We start from the raw sequence: 18,665 nt of genomic DNA on the forward strand, positions 1-18,665 counted from the left end.
GGTCATATCAAGAACTTACTATAGGTCTCACAATATAGTAAGTACTTGGTCATATGTAATCGGGATTACTTTACAGCGTTGCCCTACAGCGGACTACAGAAACAAACTCTCGTGAGTCCGTAAATGCGTTGATCTATAATCTTGCTACGTCAAACACGCGTCACTCAATAAAATAATTACGCACAAAATTGCTACTGTTTCAGTTACGCAGCATTATGTGATGGCCGTGCTCAGACCCGTTCATTGAAGGTTTGCAGTACGAGGATACTTTATCAAAAACAGTTCAGCGTTTGAAGTATACCCCGGATTGGCGTAATGCAATATTAATTAAATTATCCGCGAATTCTGAATGGGGCATTCCGGGTAGAGACCACTCGACGTGCGGTTTGTGGAGTAGAAAGTTATCGGCATGACCGGAGGTGCGCAATTGCAGCTGAGAAGTCTCACCTGGCGGTACATATTGCTCACTGCCGGCACCCTCCGCCTGTGCCCGATTTCTTCGCCCCCCATTATTGAACAACAAGTACATATCATGATGCTAGATAAGGAATACCGCGGCCGCTAAAGTAGAGCGGGCGGGTGGTTATTGAAAAGTTGTTGAGCTAGCAACACGTGAAAACCGTTATGAGAAATGAACAGCACGATGCGTCGCGCACAAGCAGCTGCACACGACACGAAACCGGTGCCGGAAAGTACAGTACAGGGATGATAGTACAGGGAAATGAACAAATTCAGCGGTAATTTAATTTCCGCTAATTCTTAACTGGCATATAATGGCGAGGTATGCAGAATTCGGATTCGTGCGGGATTTTCCTGGCCTGTGTGAAACCCATTTTTTACTAATGGTTAACGTTAATTCTTCATTCAAAATAAAGTCATAGAGTTTACCATTTTCTCATCATATCAGCTGAGCAGTGTTCAATACTGCAGAACTGCACAAAGACAACGGCCGAAGATGCTCACTTTCAATGGCGCAATCGGGGAAATTACGATCACAGGTGCTTGAACAAATCATATTGACATAAATGGGAAACCCTGCAGCGTATCATCGGCTTGACCTTCGACTTACGAAATCTCTTCTTACTAAGACAGCATTAGATCAGATAATGCCTTTTTCAGGCTTGCCACTCATCAAACACGAGATAGCATCCACATACAGTAGTCATATTAAAGACCTTCGAACAACATTTGCTTCCTGCAGCTACCAAGTACTGATGTTCTAGAGTCGTAAGATGGATGCCGAGCCTACAACCGCTATACAATATACAGCCAGCCATACATACGATTAGAAAATTATACTGACGTTGCATGTGTGACCTTTAAATCACGACGGCAACGGAGCACGCTATGAAACCGTACACTAGCGATGGACAACAACGTTTGTTTTAGTACTGCGCTGGAGCCGATTTCCGATTGCTGAAATTGGCGATTGTTGCATCAGTTTGTTTTGCGGCTTCGAATACGAGTACATAAGCATACTTCAGTGCAAGTTACGGATCGGACGCACCATGAATATCTCCACACTAACTACGAATTCTAGCAGCACCGCTTTTAATCGATCAGTCACTGTTGATTATGTTGATCCTGGACAGAAAATATTCTTTTGCGCTCTTCTGGTATTTGAGAGCGTGCTCGGATCCGTTGCAAATTTAATCGTATAGGGTCGCATATCCTTTATCAGACCAGTCAAACGTTGACCTATCTTACAATTTGTGTATGTTTCACGGCCCATGCACATTTTACTTTACAGATCATACTCGTCATTGCCTGTACGGCTTTTCTGCGTACAATCGAAAACGCTTTTGTAGTCAACTTGGCTTTGGCGGATTTCATTATATCATTTGTCACTCAACCATCGTCTTTGGTCGGCAAGTCTGTCACTCTGTCTGCATTATTAAAATATCAAAATGAGAATACTAATTTAATTTGCCAACAATAAGGAACAACATAAAAAGGTCACTTTGTGTACCCATATTTGTGCTTAGAATTTTACTATAGCGTAATAATAATTTCGAACGCAGTAACGTGCCACATTGAGAGTTTCAGATTACTTAATAAAGTGGATTGTTGTAAATTTCAACGAATCTCAGATCTTTGTTTGTGTAGGAGTTGTCCTGGGGAAAATTTGGTTCACAACTCATCCGATTCTCTGCAAAGGTAATGCATACTTTGCAACTTAGAACATGTGCGCTGTTTAAATTTTGTGCGTTGTTTTGGATTGCCAGTTGTCAATGTCGTTATCGATTTTAAGTTCTAATACCCGTGGTTTTTTGTAGTGATTGCGCAATTGTGCTCTGCCAGCTGTATCGCTACCCACTGGAACACTCTACTGATCGCCATCAATCGGTAAATGAACCTCTCCGCCACACCCAACTTTGCTATCGCAGTAACTTTGCTAATGTTAATTGTTTTCAGGTACATCTTGATACGCCATCCCACTCTTTATCGCCGTGTGTACACCCAGGGAAGCGTGTTCCTCATGTGCCTAACTGTGTGGGTGGTGATGTTAGGAGCCACTATACCCAATCACGTTGACGTCGGATGGGGCTCGCTCGGCTTCTCCGATATCCTATTCGTCTGCACCTTCGCCACCGACCATTATCACTACACCCTTTTTAACGTGTCGGTGTTTTTATTTTTCCCGGCCATATTAACCTTTGTCGCCTATTACGGTATCTACCGACAGGTACGGATAAGCCGCATCCGAGTGCTGACCGGGCAACCGGGAAAATCCTTTAGGAAGGATATCCGGATTGTCAAGTCCCTGTTTAAGGCGTATGTCGTTTATTTGGTGCTAGTTGCACCCTTCGGTGTAATAATGTTGATTAACATGGGACAGTTGCCCCATATTTGGTACATGCTGTCGCTGCTGCTGTACCACGGCGTGGGGACGGCCAACTGTTTTCTGTATGCCGTGCGGTTGGGGAAATTCTGGGATGGATTACGGTTGATGTTCCACTTGCCGATGAAGAGCGAGAGCAGCGGAGCGAGTGGACAATTATCCACGTCGTCGCAACGGGCCCAGGCGACAGCGTCTTCCAGACGCTCTCATCAATAGATGAAAGTTTGGTGCTACTGATTACATAAGTCCTTTGGTTAAGCCTGAAATTTTTCCGGTTTCATACAAGTTGAGGGATTTTCGATAATATAAACTGGGCACTTCAACATACATATCCCTTGCAAAAAAGCACCCAAATCATGTATTTGCTTTATACGTGTAACGACCACTATCTGGCAGACACTGCGGTAATAACTTCTACGGACTACGTAGAGTTGTTCATTTTTACACCCTTGATGTATCATGTTTCCCATAAAACCATTTTTTCATCGACTATTTTTTTTTAGCTTTGCGCAGAATGCCGATTAATAAAAATGAGTGACACTCCTTTTTATTACAGAGTGTATAAGATAAGTTTCTTTAATACCGTAAATGCAGTTACCGTTTCCAGCTTACACATAATTAAGGCTTACAGATCGCATGAGCCCTTCGATACAAACTGAATGCGCGAGTAATTAGACAGGCGTCTTAAGCTCATTTTCGTTTTGTCGTTCGTTCACCTTTACCACCGTACTCTGAGATATAGCATCTGCCGCTTTTTCCGCGCTACTGTCTTTGATGGAAAGTTTTCGTGTGCTTAGCGAGGCAAGGTATGCTTCCCACTCGTTCTCCTCCTCTTCCGTGCTGACCACATGGAATCGCCCACCCACGAAACGCAGCATGTGCCCATTGGGTAAGCGCAACCGGAAGCGCTCGTCTTCGACACGGGGTAGCATGCGGTCGCGCAGATTAGTCGGAGTGAAAACCGCCAGAATTAGTGCTAGCAATACAGGTCCAAGAATCCAGCGGAAATTTAAGTCGTACCTGCAAAGGTCATTTTATAAGTGCTGTTATGTTAGGAACGGAGGATGCTGATTTGCTGCACATTACCATCATCTCGCTTTCTGGATACGTTTCCGTTGCTGATTGTAGACTTCGTGAAAACCATACCACCGCCCACACCGGCAATGGCCCACGCTGTTAAAATCTAACAAAAAAAACGTTGTAATGCGTACGTGTACGAGCAGTTAGTACGAAATTCCGTTACCATGCCGTGCGTGGCTCCCACATTTTTGGCGCCGAACTGGTCGGCTAAATATGCCGGCATCAAGCCGAATCCGCCTCCATCTGCACAATCCCACAATATTTCGATTACGTACAAATATGTACTGCTAATCTATACAGGCGTACAAGTCGTAACTTCTTACAAAAGAATCCGATAACGAAAGCGCACGTTAATACTCCCGCTAAACTGTCCGCTGCCATGGCGCTAGGCAGACATCCCAGACACACAGCTTGGCATATTAGAGACAGGATAAACAGCGCTTTCCGACTCTGGATCAAATCGGATAGGAAGGGCAGCAATAGTCGCCCTAACAAGTTCACCTAAATAATTCAGAACCGTGGTCGTTCAGAATGGTCGGACGATTCAACGCCCATACAATACTAACCCCGCCCAGTCCGGAATTGATATCGGCGGAAACGGCATTTGATTGCTTCAGTTGATTTTGCGCTATGCTCTGGATTTTGGAGATAATCAGTAAACCGGTGATTTCCGATCCAAGAAAAGTGAAGTACTGTATTTAAAGGCACATTAAAGGGTTGCACGTTTATGCGGATTAGTGAAGCTTCGTAAAAAAAACGGCTTTACCATCATCCAGTATTGAGGAGATGTCAGTGCTTCCTTCAGGCTCATAGAAAAATGCTTATTGTAATCCGGAACAACAGTGGTGATCGATTTGCGGGGTTTCTGTGGATTATCTCCCGTGATGTTTGTCATCTCAATCCCTTGTTTATCCGTTTTTGCGGTTTCATCTTCTACTTTATCTTTGGTGACAAACAGTTTTTCCGCTCCTTTTACCGTGTGGACTGTTACTCCTTTTACCACATAACCAGGCCTTGGTAATAAAAAAAAAACACTCCCGTTAATTGGTACTACTGTACTTGAAAACAGACGTAAAAATGTGACAAATAGGGAGAACGATTCTTACGGAGGCATACGGAGTATGAGCGCGGAAACCAGCATGACTACAAAGTAGCACGATCCCAGAATCACAAAGGTCAATTCGATCCCGAGAAATTCCTGTCCGGTGGCGGCGTAATCTGGACCAATCAGAGCGTTCTGCGTGTATGGCGAAAAGATACTCCCGGCACCAAATCCACACACAGCCAACCCAGCCGCCACCCCACGAATTTCCGGAAACCATTTCTGCAATGGTGACACGGGCGAGATGTAGCTGATACCAATGCCCGCACCTCCGATTACACCGTAACCTGAAAAAAGGAGGCAAATTGTGTGATTTGGCATTATAACCGAGTTTGATGCAGTCATTCTAGACTGCTGTTACCGATGTAGATCAGCCACATCTGGTTAACGTAAACTCCGAGCGCTGTCACTAAATTCCCCAGGAAGAACAGGCAAGCTCCCAAAATGGCTCCTTTTCGTGGTCCATTGCGCTCTAACCACGGACCGAGGAAGGCTGCATTCAACGCGAAGATGGCAACGGCCAGGTAGAAAACATTAACAGCTGTAAAAAGAATCAGGAAAATCATGTGTAAGATAAATCTTTATCACAAAAGGTCATGAAATACTCAGCAAAAAGCGTTTGATTTATCTAGAACTGGAAGTTCCGCTCTCGTACCGATTGCTCGATCAGTAGCTCCATTAAACCCGTACAATCTGGCCTCGAGAGGCAAATTGAAGCCGCTCCATGCGTACAATGAACCACAACAAACCTACAGAAAATCTAGTTACAGATGCCGCAACACATCAGTTGAGCTTGTTCTTTGGCAAATTTTAAGCGCAGAATGTATAGGTAATTAAGCGGATCCATACTGCAAAACCGTGAAACGGCTCGTACTTGGATCAGTACTGCTGCCGGCATCAGCATGTAACGATTGAACGGGATCAGTTTCGGAATAAGCCATTGTTCACGTTCCAGCTGCTTTTCGGTGCGCGGATAGCTCGTTTCGCTGTAATGGTACTTGACAGCACTTTTAACCTTTCGCACGAACTTGCTCATATTGGATGGCTGCACAGTCTGCGCAAATTATTCGCGGAAGTGGGGTATTCTGATGGACGGGTCGATCGGACAATACCGCTACAAATCCACTCACCGACGAACAACAACTGCCGGTGATAAGGAAATAATCAGCGTCGTGAGTAAACAGAAAGAATATCCAAATAGCCGGACGAAAACTCCTCACAGTTTAGCTTTGCACACTTAACCGAAGATGTGCACTGCAAAATGGAATACCTTACTTTACTTGACTGAAACTGGATGAATGACTGCTTAGTGCTTACAATTTGACTTTAATGCGATAAGGGATGATTAATGGGGCAAGTGATTTCACCGTTGATAGTAATTTCGCTTCAGCACATGTTAAGGTATTGTCATGCGGTTTCATGGGATTTTCATATGTGAGCGTACAGTATAGAAGTATGCTTACTTCTACAACAACACAAATACAGTAATTCGCTGTGCTTTGTAGATGCTCATTGTCGGCGTACCGCTGACGGTTAACGATAAACTGTGGACTTGGCTAAAACTTATGTACATGTACGCGCGTTGCGCTGGCAAAAGTCAGCGCTTAACTTAAATTAATATACAAAAATGTATCTTACTGTATCACTGTACAGTGTACATAACTCTTCAGTACAATATAAACCGTTTGTACCATGGCTTTTACAACAAGTGGCATGTGCGAAACCAAAAGCACAAGGTACAAAATGAATAATCTAAACGTTTTTCACATCGACTTAACAATTCTCAATTCCAAAAAATGCTCATCCGTACTGACAAATGACAAAAAAGGATCACCAAAGAACACACGCTGTGTACATAATTGAAAACCCCCCCTACGAGGAAAATCGGCCAGGGCTTGACGTCCTGTCGGCTCTATGCTCCTTCGCGATTTTTCCTATTAAAGGACGTTAAGGTCGCTTCTGAGTCAGAAATAAACATTTTAGCAGGCCGATCCGGGGTCGTGGACCCTTTCCGGCTATCCTGCTTTTCAGCGTCCAGCGCAGCACGTGCAGCGATGACAAATAGGCCTGCCATTCAGCTTCCTCCTCTCGACGCTAACCGTACGAAATCGTCCAATGAGCCTGACCATTCGACCAAATAGCCGGAAGCGCAGGCGTTCGCCTTCACGCGCGGGAGTTTTGGTCGCGGAGATTTGTTGGCGTTAAGATCGCTAAGACTAGCGCAAATAATACTGGAGCCAAAATCCATCGGAAGTTGACATCGTACCTGTAATACATTGTTAATTATTCTCTATGTTCGATAAAAGATATACGAGTACGCCAACAGCAAGAGAGTGAATGAGGTACTTTTCTACACAAACACGAATCTGATGGAACCCAGCTAAAATTAGAAAATCGTACCACATCATTTTGGAATCCGGATAAGCGAGCCGCTGTTGATTATAAACAGCGGTAAAAATGAGACCGCCGCAAACGCCGGCAATAGCCCAAGCAGTCAAGATCTAAAAGTTTCAGTTTATAGCCATTCCTAGCTTTTTAAAATTATTGCTATGTACAAGCGTGCGGACTTACTACGCCGTGCGTTGCTCCCACATTCTTAGCGCCAAACTGGTCAGCTAAATACGCTGGAATCATACCGAAGCCTCCACCATCTGCAATGTATCACAATCCCTTCATCGTCAGTACAAATAATTCTCGAAAATCATTTGACACAACTGAAGCGGAGTTTCGTTAGATGAATAAAGACCGGCTATAGCTAGAAAAATATTTAGCTGCACACTTACAGAAGAATCCGATGATAAAGGCGCACGTCAGCACACCACCTAAACTCTGTGCATCCAACGCACTAGGCAGACATCCCAAGCACACAGCTTGACAGATCAGTGAAAAGATGAAGAGGGTCTTCCGACTTTTAATCAAATCTGATAGAAGTGGCAATATTAAGCGTCCCAGCAGATTTACCTATAGGAAACTGGTTTTAGTGAAGCAGCCAAGGAAAAAGTGCGTGTTCGCACTGACCCCGCCCAAACCGGAGTTGATATCCGCCGATACGGAGTCCGACTGTTTGAGTTGATTCTGAGCAATACTTTGGATTTTGGAGATAATCAGGAGTCCGGTAATTTCCGATCCCAAGAACATAAAATACTAAAAATTAATGAGGTTCAGGTAAGGCATTTTTCTAGTGATGAGAATGTGTACAAAAAACGGATAAACAATTTCTTATCATAGAAGAGGACAAAAGCTTTGTGTTTTTGATTTGCGCATTCATTTTACTGACCATCATCCAGTACTGTGGGGACGTGAGCGCCTGCTTGAGCGACATGGAAAAGTGTTTAGCATAGTCCGGCAGCACATCCACCACTGAGTGGTTTTGAGCGGCTGCGGCTTTTGCGCGCGGCCATCTTATCCATCTCCATGTCGGCTTCGACTTTCCCATTTTCCGCTGCCGGCACCGGATCGTCGACCACGGTTTTCTTGGCCACGAACAAATTCTCGGCGCTTTGACCGTGTGCACCGTCACGCCTTTCACCACGTATCCCGGCCTACAAAATAGCTATATTAATATTGTGAAGGTGCAACTCGAGCTTTACAAATAGCTCTAAGTGTTTGCCGAGGAAATCAAAATATGCATTTGACACATTACTTTTTTATGGATAGGTGTTAATTACTGTACACATTTTCGTCAAACATTGCAAATATTATTATCTGTACATATGGCAGTAGTGGAATGTCATTTAAGTGTTCTTGTTGCGATCAAAATATATTGCCCAGGAAATTCGGGGAGTAATAAAAAAATACTGTTCTAGCGAAATTAGAGCTCTAGATTGCAGACTATTTTGAAAGGCAGTTTTCTGCTACTATACGAGCAAACGCAACACTTACGGAGGCATACGGAGGACCATTGCGCAAAGAGCCATGATAACAAAATAGCAGGAACCCAGGATGACAAAGGTTAGCTCAATGCCCAGATTGATCTGTCCGGTCTTGGCGTAGTCCGGTCCAATTAAAGCCTTCTGTGTGTAAGGCGAGAAGATGCTACCGGCACCGAAGCCGCACACCGCCAATCCCGCCGCGATGCCTCGCATCTCCGGAAACCATTTTTGCAACGGTGACACCGGGGAGATGTAGCTTATGCCCAGACCGGCGCCGCCAATAACACCGTATCCTGGAAAATTTTGATGTAGTATACATAATACATATGTTGTCAGTTGCGTTCTGATGGTTTACAACGGCTTATATTAAACTAGGTACACATTCTGGTAGTTTTATAATTTACTGTACTGTACCGATAAATATCAGCCACATTTGGTTGACGTAGACGAGAGCGGTAACCAAAATTGCCCAGGTAAAACAGACAGGCGCCCAACATAGCTCCTTCAGTGGCCGTTGCGCTCCATCCAGGGCCCAAGGAAGGCGGCGTTCAGGGCGAAAATCGCCACGGCCACGTAGAAGACGTTGACAGCTGCACAAAAAAATTTTAACAAGAAATTAATACTATAAAATTAAAGATTCACCTGCGTATTACTCACCAATAGCGCGATCCGCTGTAAATCCATACAGTTTAGCTTCGATAGGTAAATTGAATCCGCTCCAGGCGTACAGGAACCACAGCATACCTAGAACATGATGAATGCTAGATGGTATTGATAACAACTATATTAACTGGCTGGTAGCGATAGATAAGTTAAAAAATGCAATTATTGCTTGAGCGGGGTGTATATAATTAACCCCAAAAACTAGCAAACCTGAATGAGAACAGCCGCTGGCATCAGCATGTAGCGACTGAACGGGATCAGTTTGGGGATGAGCCATCGTTCCCGTTCCAGCTGGTCCTCGGTGCGGACGTACTTCGTCTCGCTGTAATGGTACGCAATGGCTCTTGATTTTATGCCAAATAGCGCTCATTCTGGACCGAAATCTGTAAATAGCATTTAATACAAATCACCATCGAATGTAGTCAATATGGTTAAGTGTTCACAACAGAAAAGTACACAGTGCAAAAAAATGACGAAAATACACAACAGCCGTAGGACAGGCGAGAACAACTAGAGAAGTGCATTACAAATGGCACAAGCTGCTCCAAAATGTTGTCGTTATGTCCGATCGTAGGCTACATGTTAGCGCGTACGGAGTATTCCGTAGAACAACAACACGGCATGTTTTGCCGGCATTTACTGGTAAAGCCTTTCATTCACGCTGTGGACGATTGCGCAATGTTTCTGTACCGCGCCGCAGCAGTCATACACGAGACGAGCTGTCTCAGATCGTGTACTTACGAGAAAAATTTTTATGAGTAGTCTTGACGGCACTAATTGTGCTGTTAACCACTTAGCCATAGCAATAATATTATCCGGTAGTAAACAATCAGTTCCGTTATGACCACCCGAACATCTCGACCAAATAACTCACTAGTCACTACTACTGTTTCCGTTTTATTCAAAAATTTGCAAGAATACCCTTCTGCATTCTTTGTAATAATTTCACGCAGTTATTTTTTTGTAACTTTAACCAGGCTAAGAATAAAAATTTCCGGCAAGTAGTCAAGAAATGATTTTGATTTGCTGATGTCAGTTACTTTATAAGCAGCGAGTCTTTGCCGCACGCAATTAGTAACGCGGTAGTACAGGTACATACTGTAATTTAATGAGTACAATACATGTCATTACGATTAACTAGAAGTAAAAATACATAATTTAATGAGTACTGAGCACAATACATGTCACTAAGTACTACCCGTAACTAACAGTTAATATGTACTGTTAACAGTTAAAAAACAATTGTGCGGTCCTAATTTTGCTGCGCACAAATTTAAATTTTTTGCTACACCAGAATTCTACTAACCTTTTCAAAACAATTTATAAAAAGTTGGCTTGAGTGTCAGCTTTCGAATGACAAAATCAAATCACAGAAACAGTGGGCAAACAATTCGGATGCTTTATCACACGGTATTTAAGGCTGTTGATAAACCGTGGTCCACTGCGGAACAGCGTAATCTTCCATGCCACCAAATACAATGTACATATTATACCAAAAAACTGAATCAAGAGTATAAGCAGCCCACGTCAATTTAAACACAAATTGGTCAAACACGGAAGAAAATAAGCTTAAGATATATAGTCCAGCTTAAGATATATAATCCAATCAGCGGATGATAAAGCCAAAAATAATCACATGAAGGTAAGAAGTGCGGGCAATCTTTTTCGACACAAAAGTCGTGAAGGGAATTTCCAATTATGATCCAAAGAAAACGGATTAACTGTTGCAGCACCTCTGAGCAGCATGTATTGTCAGCTGTAAAGATATTATCATTTTTCTGTAATTTGCCTTTGGGAATTTTGTGTAATTATCGGTAGCAGCAAACTATGATATGTGAAGATGGACAAAAAAAGCTCAAGTATATGCCTTACGGCTACATTACCGGCAACGTGCCGCCCTTATTGAAAAGGGAAAATATGACGAACAATACACCGGCTGTACTGGTTTCATTCCAAGTCAAATTGCGATACAATCAACCCGACTCTAATACCTGCTAATCATCCGCTCAAAGTGCCTGGTGTTTAGCATTTTTTATCCAAGTGTTGCATGCGCGGCCTGCGTTTGTATTTTTTTGCCAAAATACCTTTCCATTATGCTGACCAGTGATTGCGCATAGAAAACTGTCAACTCGACAATAGATTGTAGTCGCTACACAGTCACGGTATGGTCCTAAACGAACAGACACCGTATCGGAACCGTATCGTTAGCACTTTAGAGCTGTCGCACTCATCACAACGAAAATATACAGTCGAGTCATGCTTTCGTGAAAGAAACGCAGCTCTAATCAGCCTTGGCACTTTGTATGAGATAAACCGCGTCCAGCTGTAAGTCAGAACCGTATTATTTTTCGATATCAGAACATCTAAATTTGAGCGCCAGTGAACGTTTCTAGGAGCATTTTAATTAACACGAAGTCTAGGGAGTCGGAGTCAACAGCTTGCAGAGTAATTCCAACTGCTCCGTAAGCTTAGCATGGTAAACGCAAATGGCTGTAGAATCGTGTTTTGGAAACCGCTCCACTTGGTATAAAAAACTTCAAATAATTTTATCCTTCTTTTGACTTTACTTTGCTGGTTAATCAAGAATACTTAGTTTACTCTGCAATTCAAAACTTTCGTGTTTTTGGCAACTGCAGCCGTTGTTATGGAGACCACCGCCACCGCGAGTGGGTTACATCAAGCGAGCATAATGCTTGACGATATTTGTTTCTTTTACTGTCAATCCCATCGTCAAACGGTCCGGTATTAGTACGCTGTGATGATGCAAGAGCCTATCGTATATCAAAATTGCCTCATCGTAAGCCTTTTGTGCTGACTACAATCTCGATACCTGCCTCTCGATACGGCTGAAAATCGTTCACGTGACACCGATAGGATTGTACAATGGACTGCATAGTGACGCGTGAACGTAAACATATCATCTTATTGCTTAAGTATGCCTATACAATGCCAGCTCAAACAATTAATACTTTATAAATAATAATTTCTTGCTAAATTGTTGTTACTCGTACTATGTATTAGTAGAAATTCCCGTTTTTAAGACACGTCTTCTTTAGAACAATATTCTGTTGACTCGCGCATTCAAAACTTTGACTTTGGAATTTCATGACGCGTTAATCAGACTATTTTTTCATATAATGCTGAGTTGCAATAGATAGAAACTTTTCTGGATAGAAATTTCCAAAATTATTTGTGCAGGAGACTGTGCCTGTATAATAATTTTTAAAAGAGTTGATTAAATGCTTAAAAAGTGCGATAGCAAATGCATGACTACATTAATTGCAAAATCCTGCAGAACTAAGAAATTTTGTAATTATTGCTCGTATAGACTCAGTGTAACTATATTACCGACCTTTCTTAGCTTTAATACTTTGTTAAGTGCAAATTTTGGTGCGTATCATTTTGTGAGATACTATATTTGCGTAGCCAGACCCAGAATGACCTTTGTAGATGACCGCACTCGCAATGTTAGTTTTCAGTCCGATTTACTGAGATTTCTCGAAACTACAAGATGACATACAATTTGGATCATTCCCCATATTAAGGCTGCTCAAATTGCCATATCAGCCTGATCCGATACACCCCAAATCGTAACGACGCAAGCCATCGTGGAGGATGCTTATTGGACTCAAACGCAGCATCACGACTTCTTCCATTCTTTATTGACGCATAGCAGCAAAATCGGATCTACCACGGTTTCCACGTAGAACATCAAGAACGACACGTAAAACGCCACATTCACCCCGGTATCCGACACCCCACCAAATGTCCCCATACCCAACGCCACCCCAATGGGCAGCCAGCAAAAAATGGTCCACAAGGTCATGAAGAAATACGTTGTGTACAAATTGCGATCGGTCAGAGTTCGTACCGGACCAACAAGTCTTCCAGAGGCGGAACCTTGCGTACTCCGAACAGACCGGTTGGACTGAGTGATAAATCGATTCGTCTAGTGGCACTTCTCCGCACATACCAAATCACGATGAATCCCAGAAAAATAGTCACCATCGGCGTTAACACATAGAGAACATACCGCACCGTTGTCAGTTCGCTCATGGCCCGAACGTTCATCCAGCACCCACAGGTTCTTTCTTGATTCGATAATACAGAGCATCTAACAACACCGCTACACTTTGCGGTGTATTAGAATACAGCCAGATCGCGATGCAAAATCCGATGGCCACAGTTTTGGTGTGGTGCGCCCGATATGAATGCGGCAGAAAAACAGCCCACAGTCGGTTGATGCTGATGATGAGATGGGATAAAATGACAACGGCCGTCGAGGTCACTTGAAAATATAAGACCAATGTGCAACAAACGGGGATATTACGTATTACGGGAAACCACATAAATAGGACCAGCAGCAGTGGACGCGGAAAATTGTGATATAAGTTACCGAGCAGAAGGTTCACCAGGTAAACGGTAAACGTGGAGACATTGGTCCTCGTGCGCAACACAATGATTAGAATGGCGCCATTGGTGAACGTCCCGATTGTGAGCGCTAAAAAAGTCGCACATTGTGGCGAAATTCCAGTGCGCATGAGCGCTAAGGGTATCATTAACCTCGCGGTACAACCAAATGTCAGTTTGATTTGTTGAATTGGCAATGAGTTGCTGCCCGTTCATCGTCGAGGAACGGCGGAGTACTTCGGCCTGACTCGTAACCTCGAACGTTCGAATGATGTCGGTCAAGAGTTCGGGTTTAATTTTTAAATGTCATCATTAAAAGTGGTTGATAATTTGTTTCTTTACAGACAACAGAAAATAATCTTTATTATTTAGACGCAACTAGCTGGGAAATTGCTGTAGCGCTCTTTACCGGGCTTCGTTCTTCTGCTGTTTGCCAATGATTTTCATTGGCATTTATTACTGCTCAGAGTTTACTCGTTTGGTTGCTGTTATGTAAATCCGTGCGCTGCCTGCTCTGGGCTCTTCTGTATCAGATTTTAGTGCTGCGATTCGACTCCAAAGGTTGGGCTTCATAGACGCATAACGAAACGGATAAATAGTGCGGTGAAAGCAAAGATGCTTGAGTTCTCGGTTTAGCGAGGCGTTATCCAGTTAAGAGGATCCCTTTTCACAGAAACATATGCCATGACACACGTCAGTAACTTAATAATTATGGAAGGAAGAGTCACTAGCGTTACAGCGTACTGTTACAGCTAATGGCAACATCTGGGGTTCGCCTTTCATCTTCCAGCTACCGTCCGATGGATTAATTTACTAACGCGTACTGCGGAGATGTAGGAAATATGCATTTCCGAGTGTTTACTTCGGCATAACTTGATAATAATAATGTAAATTAGGTTTATTAGATAAAGGAAGAGCGCTGATGTGCTCAGCCGACTGAACAACCAAATCGCTTAACAGTTCTGAATTTGACAACTGTATACAATTTTATATACTTGCTGTACTGAGATACAACATAAGTTACATAACTGCCAAAAGCACATAAATTTATCACCGGAAACATCCTACCTAATCAGCGACTCCAAGTATGAACATTCCCTTTGATTAAGTTATGGCTCCTTAGCCACCGAAATCCACTTAGTCGAAAAGGGGGGTACAAAATTCAACATAAGAAAACGTTTATGTCCTATGAGAACGCCGGGGAAGTCATAAAATCGTTCCCCAAAAACATTTCTCACAGCGCCACTGTTTTTCATACAGACACGTCCACCCGCAAATTAAAGGCACTCCATTCCGGCAGGGAGATCGGCAGACATCTGGATTTGCAGTTTCAAGGAGAAGTCAGTAGGATTAACGTAGCCTGTCATCGGATCCAGCAACCACTGTAATCACAAACATTCAACAATATTTAGTCAACGATTTCCCCCGCACAAAACATTCACCTCCATAGAAATAAACGAAAATCCCCAGGCACGGCTATCCTTGTCGAACAACTTTGACAGCTCTGTAAAATACTGGAAAAGATCTGCGAAACTTATAAGAGCCGTCTAAGATTAAAATGCCGTCGCAAGCGTGTATACCTTTCGTAACTGGTGCAGTTTCCGCTTTCCAGGGCAGCAGACACAGCTTTGCATTAACCTGACACGCCCAGGAAGTCGATTTCGCACAACCAGAGCAAGAGAGGTAGACATCCAAAGTAGCAGACTCATTGTTAATTTCCTGTCCAGCTTTGATTCTCCTGCGAAACGAACCATATTAATAGAGTCAACTAAACACCCGAATAGTTATCAAGGAGCGTACTGCTCTTTAATTCATCGTGAACTAAACTACAACAATAAACAAACAAGTACTGTAAATAATACAACATGATGCTGGTGCTGGCACACGTTGCCATGCATCCTGACAAGTTTGTACAAAATTTCGATACTGAAGCCTCTCACCAAAGCAGTTTTCTAACTGTAATAGGTTCGCTAAATATATCCCTCTCCTGCAGCTTCCTGGCATCAGGAACCGTAAAGTTAATGACACCCTTAGCGCGCACATCTAGAATTGGTACAACTGCTTCCATAACGAAGGCTGCAATTTTCAACAAACGCATGAACGCACTAACTTCGTCGAGGCTCCGTGCGGAACGGCAGCAGCGGCTTGCTGGCAGCGTGCTTGTATTTGAAAATGTCCATTACTCCGATTGCAGCAATAAACCGTCCTGAATAAAACAACAGATTTCCGATAAGGCTTTCCCAGTACTTACTGCGGCGGCTCATTGTTCTCAGCCTACGCTTGGCTCGCAGGCAACGTAGGAACGTTGAATGGACCGATCACTCTAAGCATTACCGACAGACAGATCCGCAATCGTTGCGAAGAACGTACCTTCAAGGGCCCATCCAGCAGCTGAGCATGCGTCAGCAGCGGAAACCGAATGAGAAACAACGCTCGGCCTAAAACATCGCGCCGGTTGGCGGAGGATGCATCCATGTTCTTTCGCGTGCACATGTTTGCAGCCCACCTACCAGTACCAGCAGAAACAAGCGAAAAAAAATTCCTCTGTTGACAAGTAAGCAGTTTTAGCAGTCTTCAGATTTATTAACACAGAATGCCGAGCTCGTTATGTTTGCACAAATAACGTCTTCATTGGCAGTGAACCGCCTACAGAAAAGAATTTTTCATTATCTGGTTTGCGGTGATCAGAAGTAGCAAATGCTACAGAAAACCCACACTGTCCAACATGCTCAAGCAATTGCTGAAGTCGAGCTTATCAAGGATGAAGTCAGTGCACATGACCACCAACAATGGTAAATCATATTTATCCGCGCAACCCAAAGTGTGGAAGACGCTATCTTGGGTAAAATTCTTCGCAGCGTCCGTGTAGATATAACTGTACAATTAACCGTATCGTTGTATGCTGCAAAAATCGCTCAAGAAACCAAGGCAACGAGACATACCTGAGCATATTATCGAAGGTCTCGGGAAGAATATCGGGAATGTCGATAGGAGTTGCACAGTTTCTGGGACACTTCCATAGAACATCGTCTGGAATACTGCGCTGCGAACGCCCAGAATGGGCCAACACAATGCGAACGATTAGTCAGCAAAGCGAAGTGGAAAGTTCAGTTAGACATACAGATTTACAGATCCTGGACGACCAGATAACACACTGACACCACAATGAGGAGCGGACATACCTGTGGACTGAGAAGATCTTCACGTGCCGGCACCATAATCCCTTCCCACCGCGAACTGTGCATCGCTCATTTCGCCACCTGTCAACAAGCGCTGCATGCCGTCACCAATCGTCCGAATTCCAGCACGATTTTCGGAATTCGAAGCTGGTATGGGATTCCGAGACATGACTGCACAGATTGCTAGCACTCTGCCAACATCAATTTAACGTAATTTTACAATTGTCAAAAACATCAGCATTTTTTAAACCAATCAATTCAGCATCACATCAATTCACAGTATCAAAGTTTACAAAGTCAGATTCAAACAGAACTACTGTTACAGCATCTTCTACGTAGAATTTTGACGATCTGCAGGAGTTATTCTGCTAAAACACCGCGGTATGTTACGATTAAGTAGATCCGAGAACAGAAGACGTAAACGGTACGAAGTAATGGTAGTGGTAGCCATCAGCCAGTTCGACTGTTTTTGAGGGTGCTACAAATGCGCCAGAGCCTTGTCGATAGCGCTCACCGCCATCGGACGACTGCATGTCAAACGGTAAAAGCATCAACTACGACTGTATTTATACGATTGTACGACTGTATGTATTATGTATGTACGATTGTACGACTGTATGTATGTACGATTGTACGACTGTATGTACGACTGTATGTATTATAATATACGACTGTACGACTGTATGTATGTACGTATAAAGCACATACTACATACAAATGATACAATGTACTTGAATAATTATTATTTTGGCTAGAAGAATGCTATGTAAAGCGTAATAAACTGAAAAAACATGATTCAATTAACAAAATCTCACTTATGTATCACCCAGCACCAACTAACCCACGCGGTTTAATCACGGAGAACATTAAATCTTAATTTTCCTATCGGTGCCGTTCCAGGATAGATGCCGCACTGCCTCGTTGGATTTCGATGCTGATCCACTGTGCACTGGCGCAGAAATTCTGTGGCCCGCTTTTCGCCGGCTTCCTGCTGAATCTTTGTTGAAGTTTCCTTTTGAACGAGTAACGAGAAACTTAAGCGTCCAGTAGATGTTGCGCAGTGAAATCATTAATTCCTGCGGAAAGGGGCGCTCAAGCTTTTTCTCCAGACTTTGTTAACACACAGCAGCAGAATGGGATCCACGATTGTTTCCACATAAAAGAGTAAGAACGACACCTGAAACGCCATAGAAATGCTATAAAGAGACACCCCGCCAAACGTTCCAAAACCCCATGCCACCGCTATGGGCACCCAGCAGCAAATAGTCCATAATGTCATAAAAAAGTAAGTCCTGTAGATGTTACGATCCACGAGCTTCCTGGACGGCTTCTCCGACAGTGTGTCATGCCGGCTCCCTTGTGTGTTGGGAGTCTGGTCGGTCCGTCTGGATGGAGGGTTCCCCTCAACCTGGCGGCTCCGCGTCTTTCGTGCACACCAAATCATAATAAAGCCCACAAAGATTCCCAGCATCGGCAGTAAGACATAGAGAATGTATCGAGCCGTGGTTAATTTCTCC

At 43.4% G+C, this 18,665-nt stretch overlaps 3 protein-coding genes and 1 pseudogene across 3 annotated transcripts; 1 reads left to right on the forward strand and 3 right to left on the reverse strand.

The window, feature by feature from the left end:
• The first annotated feature begins 631 nt into the window (after positions 1 to 631).
• LOC129584203 (melatonin receptor type 1B-A-like) lies at positions 632 to 3,058 on the forward strand. The gene is made up of 4 exons (XM_055476323.1): positions 632 to 692; positions 2,107 to 2,157; positions 2,277 to 2,346; positions 2,416 to 3,058. The coding sequence occupies exons 1-4, from the start codon at positions 632 to 634 to the stop codon at positions 3,056 to 3,058; spliced, it is 825 nt and encodes a 274-aa protein (XP_055332298.1).
• Positions 3,059 to 3,403: 345 nt separating this feature from the next.
• Positions 3,404 to 6,391, reverse strand: LOC129584205 (L-lactate transporter-like). Its single transcript, XM_055476324.1, has 11 exons — positions 6,342 to 6,391; positions 5,899 to 6,278; positions 5,680 to 5,773; positions 5,386 to 5,565; positions 5,029 to 5,311; positions 4,689 to 4,935; positions 4,489 to 4,614; positions 4,246 to 4,423; positions 4,086 to 4,165; positions 3,973 to 4,025; positions 3,404 to 3,862 (listed from the first exon to the last, which is right to left on the reverse strand). Exons 2-11 carry the CDS (start codon positions 6,058 to 6,060, stop codon positions 3,514 to 3,516), a joined length of 1,752 nt encoding a protein of 583 aa, XP_055332299.1. The 5' UTR covers positions 6,061 to 6,278; positions 6,342 to 6,391; the 3' UTR covers positions 3,404 to 3,513.
• A 580-nt stretch (positions 6,392 to 6,971) lies between these two features.
• LOC129584206 (L-lactate transporter-like) lies at positions 6,972 to 13,334 on the reverse strand (annotated as a pseudogene).
• Positions 13,335 to 15,073: 1,739 nt separating this feature from the next.
• LOC129584302 (ubiquitin carboxyl-terminal hydrolase 7-like) lies at positions 15,074 to 17,584 on the reverse strand. Its single transcript, XM_055476442.1, has 9 exons — positions 17,152 to 17,584; positions 16,912 to 17,012; positions 16,685 to 16,844; positions 16,340 to 16,615; positions 16,080 to 16,175; positions 15,910 to 16,012; positions 15,550 to 15,707; positions 15,412 to 15,473; positions 15,074 to 15,351 (listed from the first exon to the last, which is right to left on the reverse strand). The coding sequence occupies exons 5-9, from the start codon at positions 16,147 to 16,149 to the stop codon at positions 15,247 to 15,249; spliced, it is 498 nt and encodes a 165-aa protein (XP_055332417.1). The 5' UTR covers positions 16,150 to 16,175; positions 16,340 to 16,615; positions 16,685 to 16,844; positions 16,912 to 17,012; positions 17,152 to 17,584; the 3' UTR covers positions 15,074 to 15,246.
• Positions 17,585 to 18,665: the final 1,081 nt, after the last annotated feature.

Source organism: Paramacrobiotus metropolitanus, unplaced genomic scaffold, assembly GCF_019649055.1.
Source record: "Paramacrobiotus metropolitanus isolate TYO unplaced genomic scaffold, Prichtersi_v1.0 Parri_scaffold0000013, whole genome shotgun sequence".
NCBI classification, from domain to species: domain Eukaryota; kingdom Metazoa; phylum Tardigrada; class Eutardigrada; order Parachela; family Macrobiotidae; genus Paramacrobiotus; species Paramacrobiotus metropolitanus.

What these genes read in the sequence shown, in the direction of transcription:
- LOC129584203 (XM_055476323.1), top strand. Translation starts at nt 632, where the DNA reads ATGAACAGCACGATGCGTCGCGCACAAGCAGCTGCACACGACACGAAA. An exon ending in CACGAAACCGGTGCCGGAAA is followed by an intron (nt 693 to 2,106) that starts GTACAGTACAGG and finishes TTGTTTGTGTAG; the next exon opens with GAGTTGTCCTGGGGAAAATT. An exon ending in CTACTGATCGCCATCAATCG is followed by an intron (nt 2,347 to 2,415) that starts GTAAATGAACCT and finishes AATTGTTTTCAG; the next exon opens with GTACATCTTGATACGCCATC.
- LOC129584205 (XM_055476324.1), bottom strand. Translation starts at nt 6,060, where the DNA reads ATGAGCAAGTTCGTGCGAAAGGTTAAAAGTGCTGTCAAGTACCATTAC. An exon ending in AGCTACTGATCGAGCAATCG is followed by an intron (nt 5,566 to 5,679) that starts GTACGAGAGCGG and finishes TTCTTTTTACAG; the next exon opens with CTGTTAATGTTTTCTACCTG. An exon ending in TGGGAGCCACGCACGGCATG is followed by an intron (nt 4,026 to 4,085) that starts GTAACGGAATTT and finishes TTTTTTTGTTAG; the next exon opens with ATTTTAACAGCGTGGGCCAT.
- LOC129584302 (XM_055476442.1), bottom strand. Translation starts at nt 16,149, where the DNA reads ATGGACATTTTCAAATACAAGCACGCTGCCAGCAAGCCGCTGCTGCCG. An exon ending in CCGCACGGAGCCTCGACGAA is followed by an intron (nt 16,013 to 16,079) that starts GTTAGTGCGTTC and finishes TACCAATTCTAG; the next exon opens with ATGTGCGCGCTAAGGGTGTC. An exon ending in AACTGCACCAGTTACGAAAG is followed by an intron (nt 15,474 to 15,549) that starts GTATACACGCTT and finishes AGTATTTTACAG; the next exon opens with AGCTGTCAAAGTTGTTCGAC.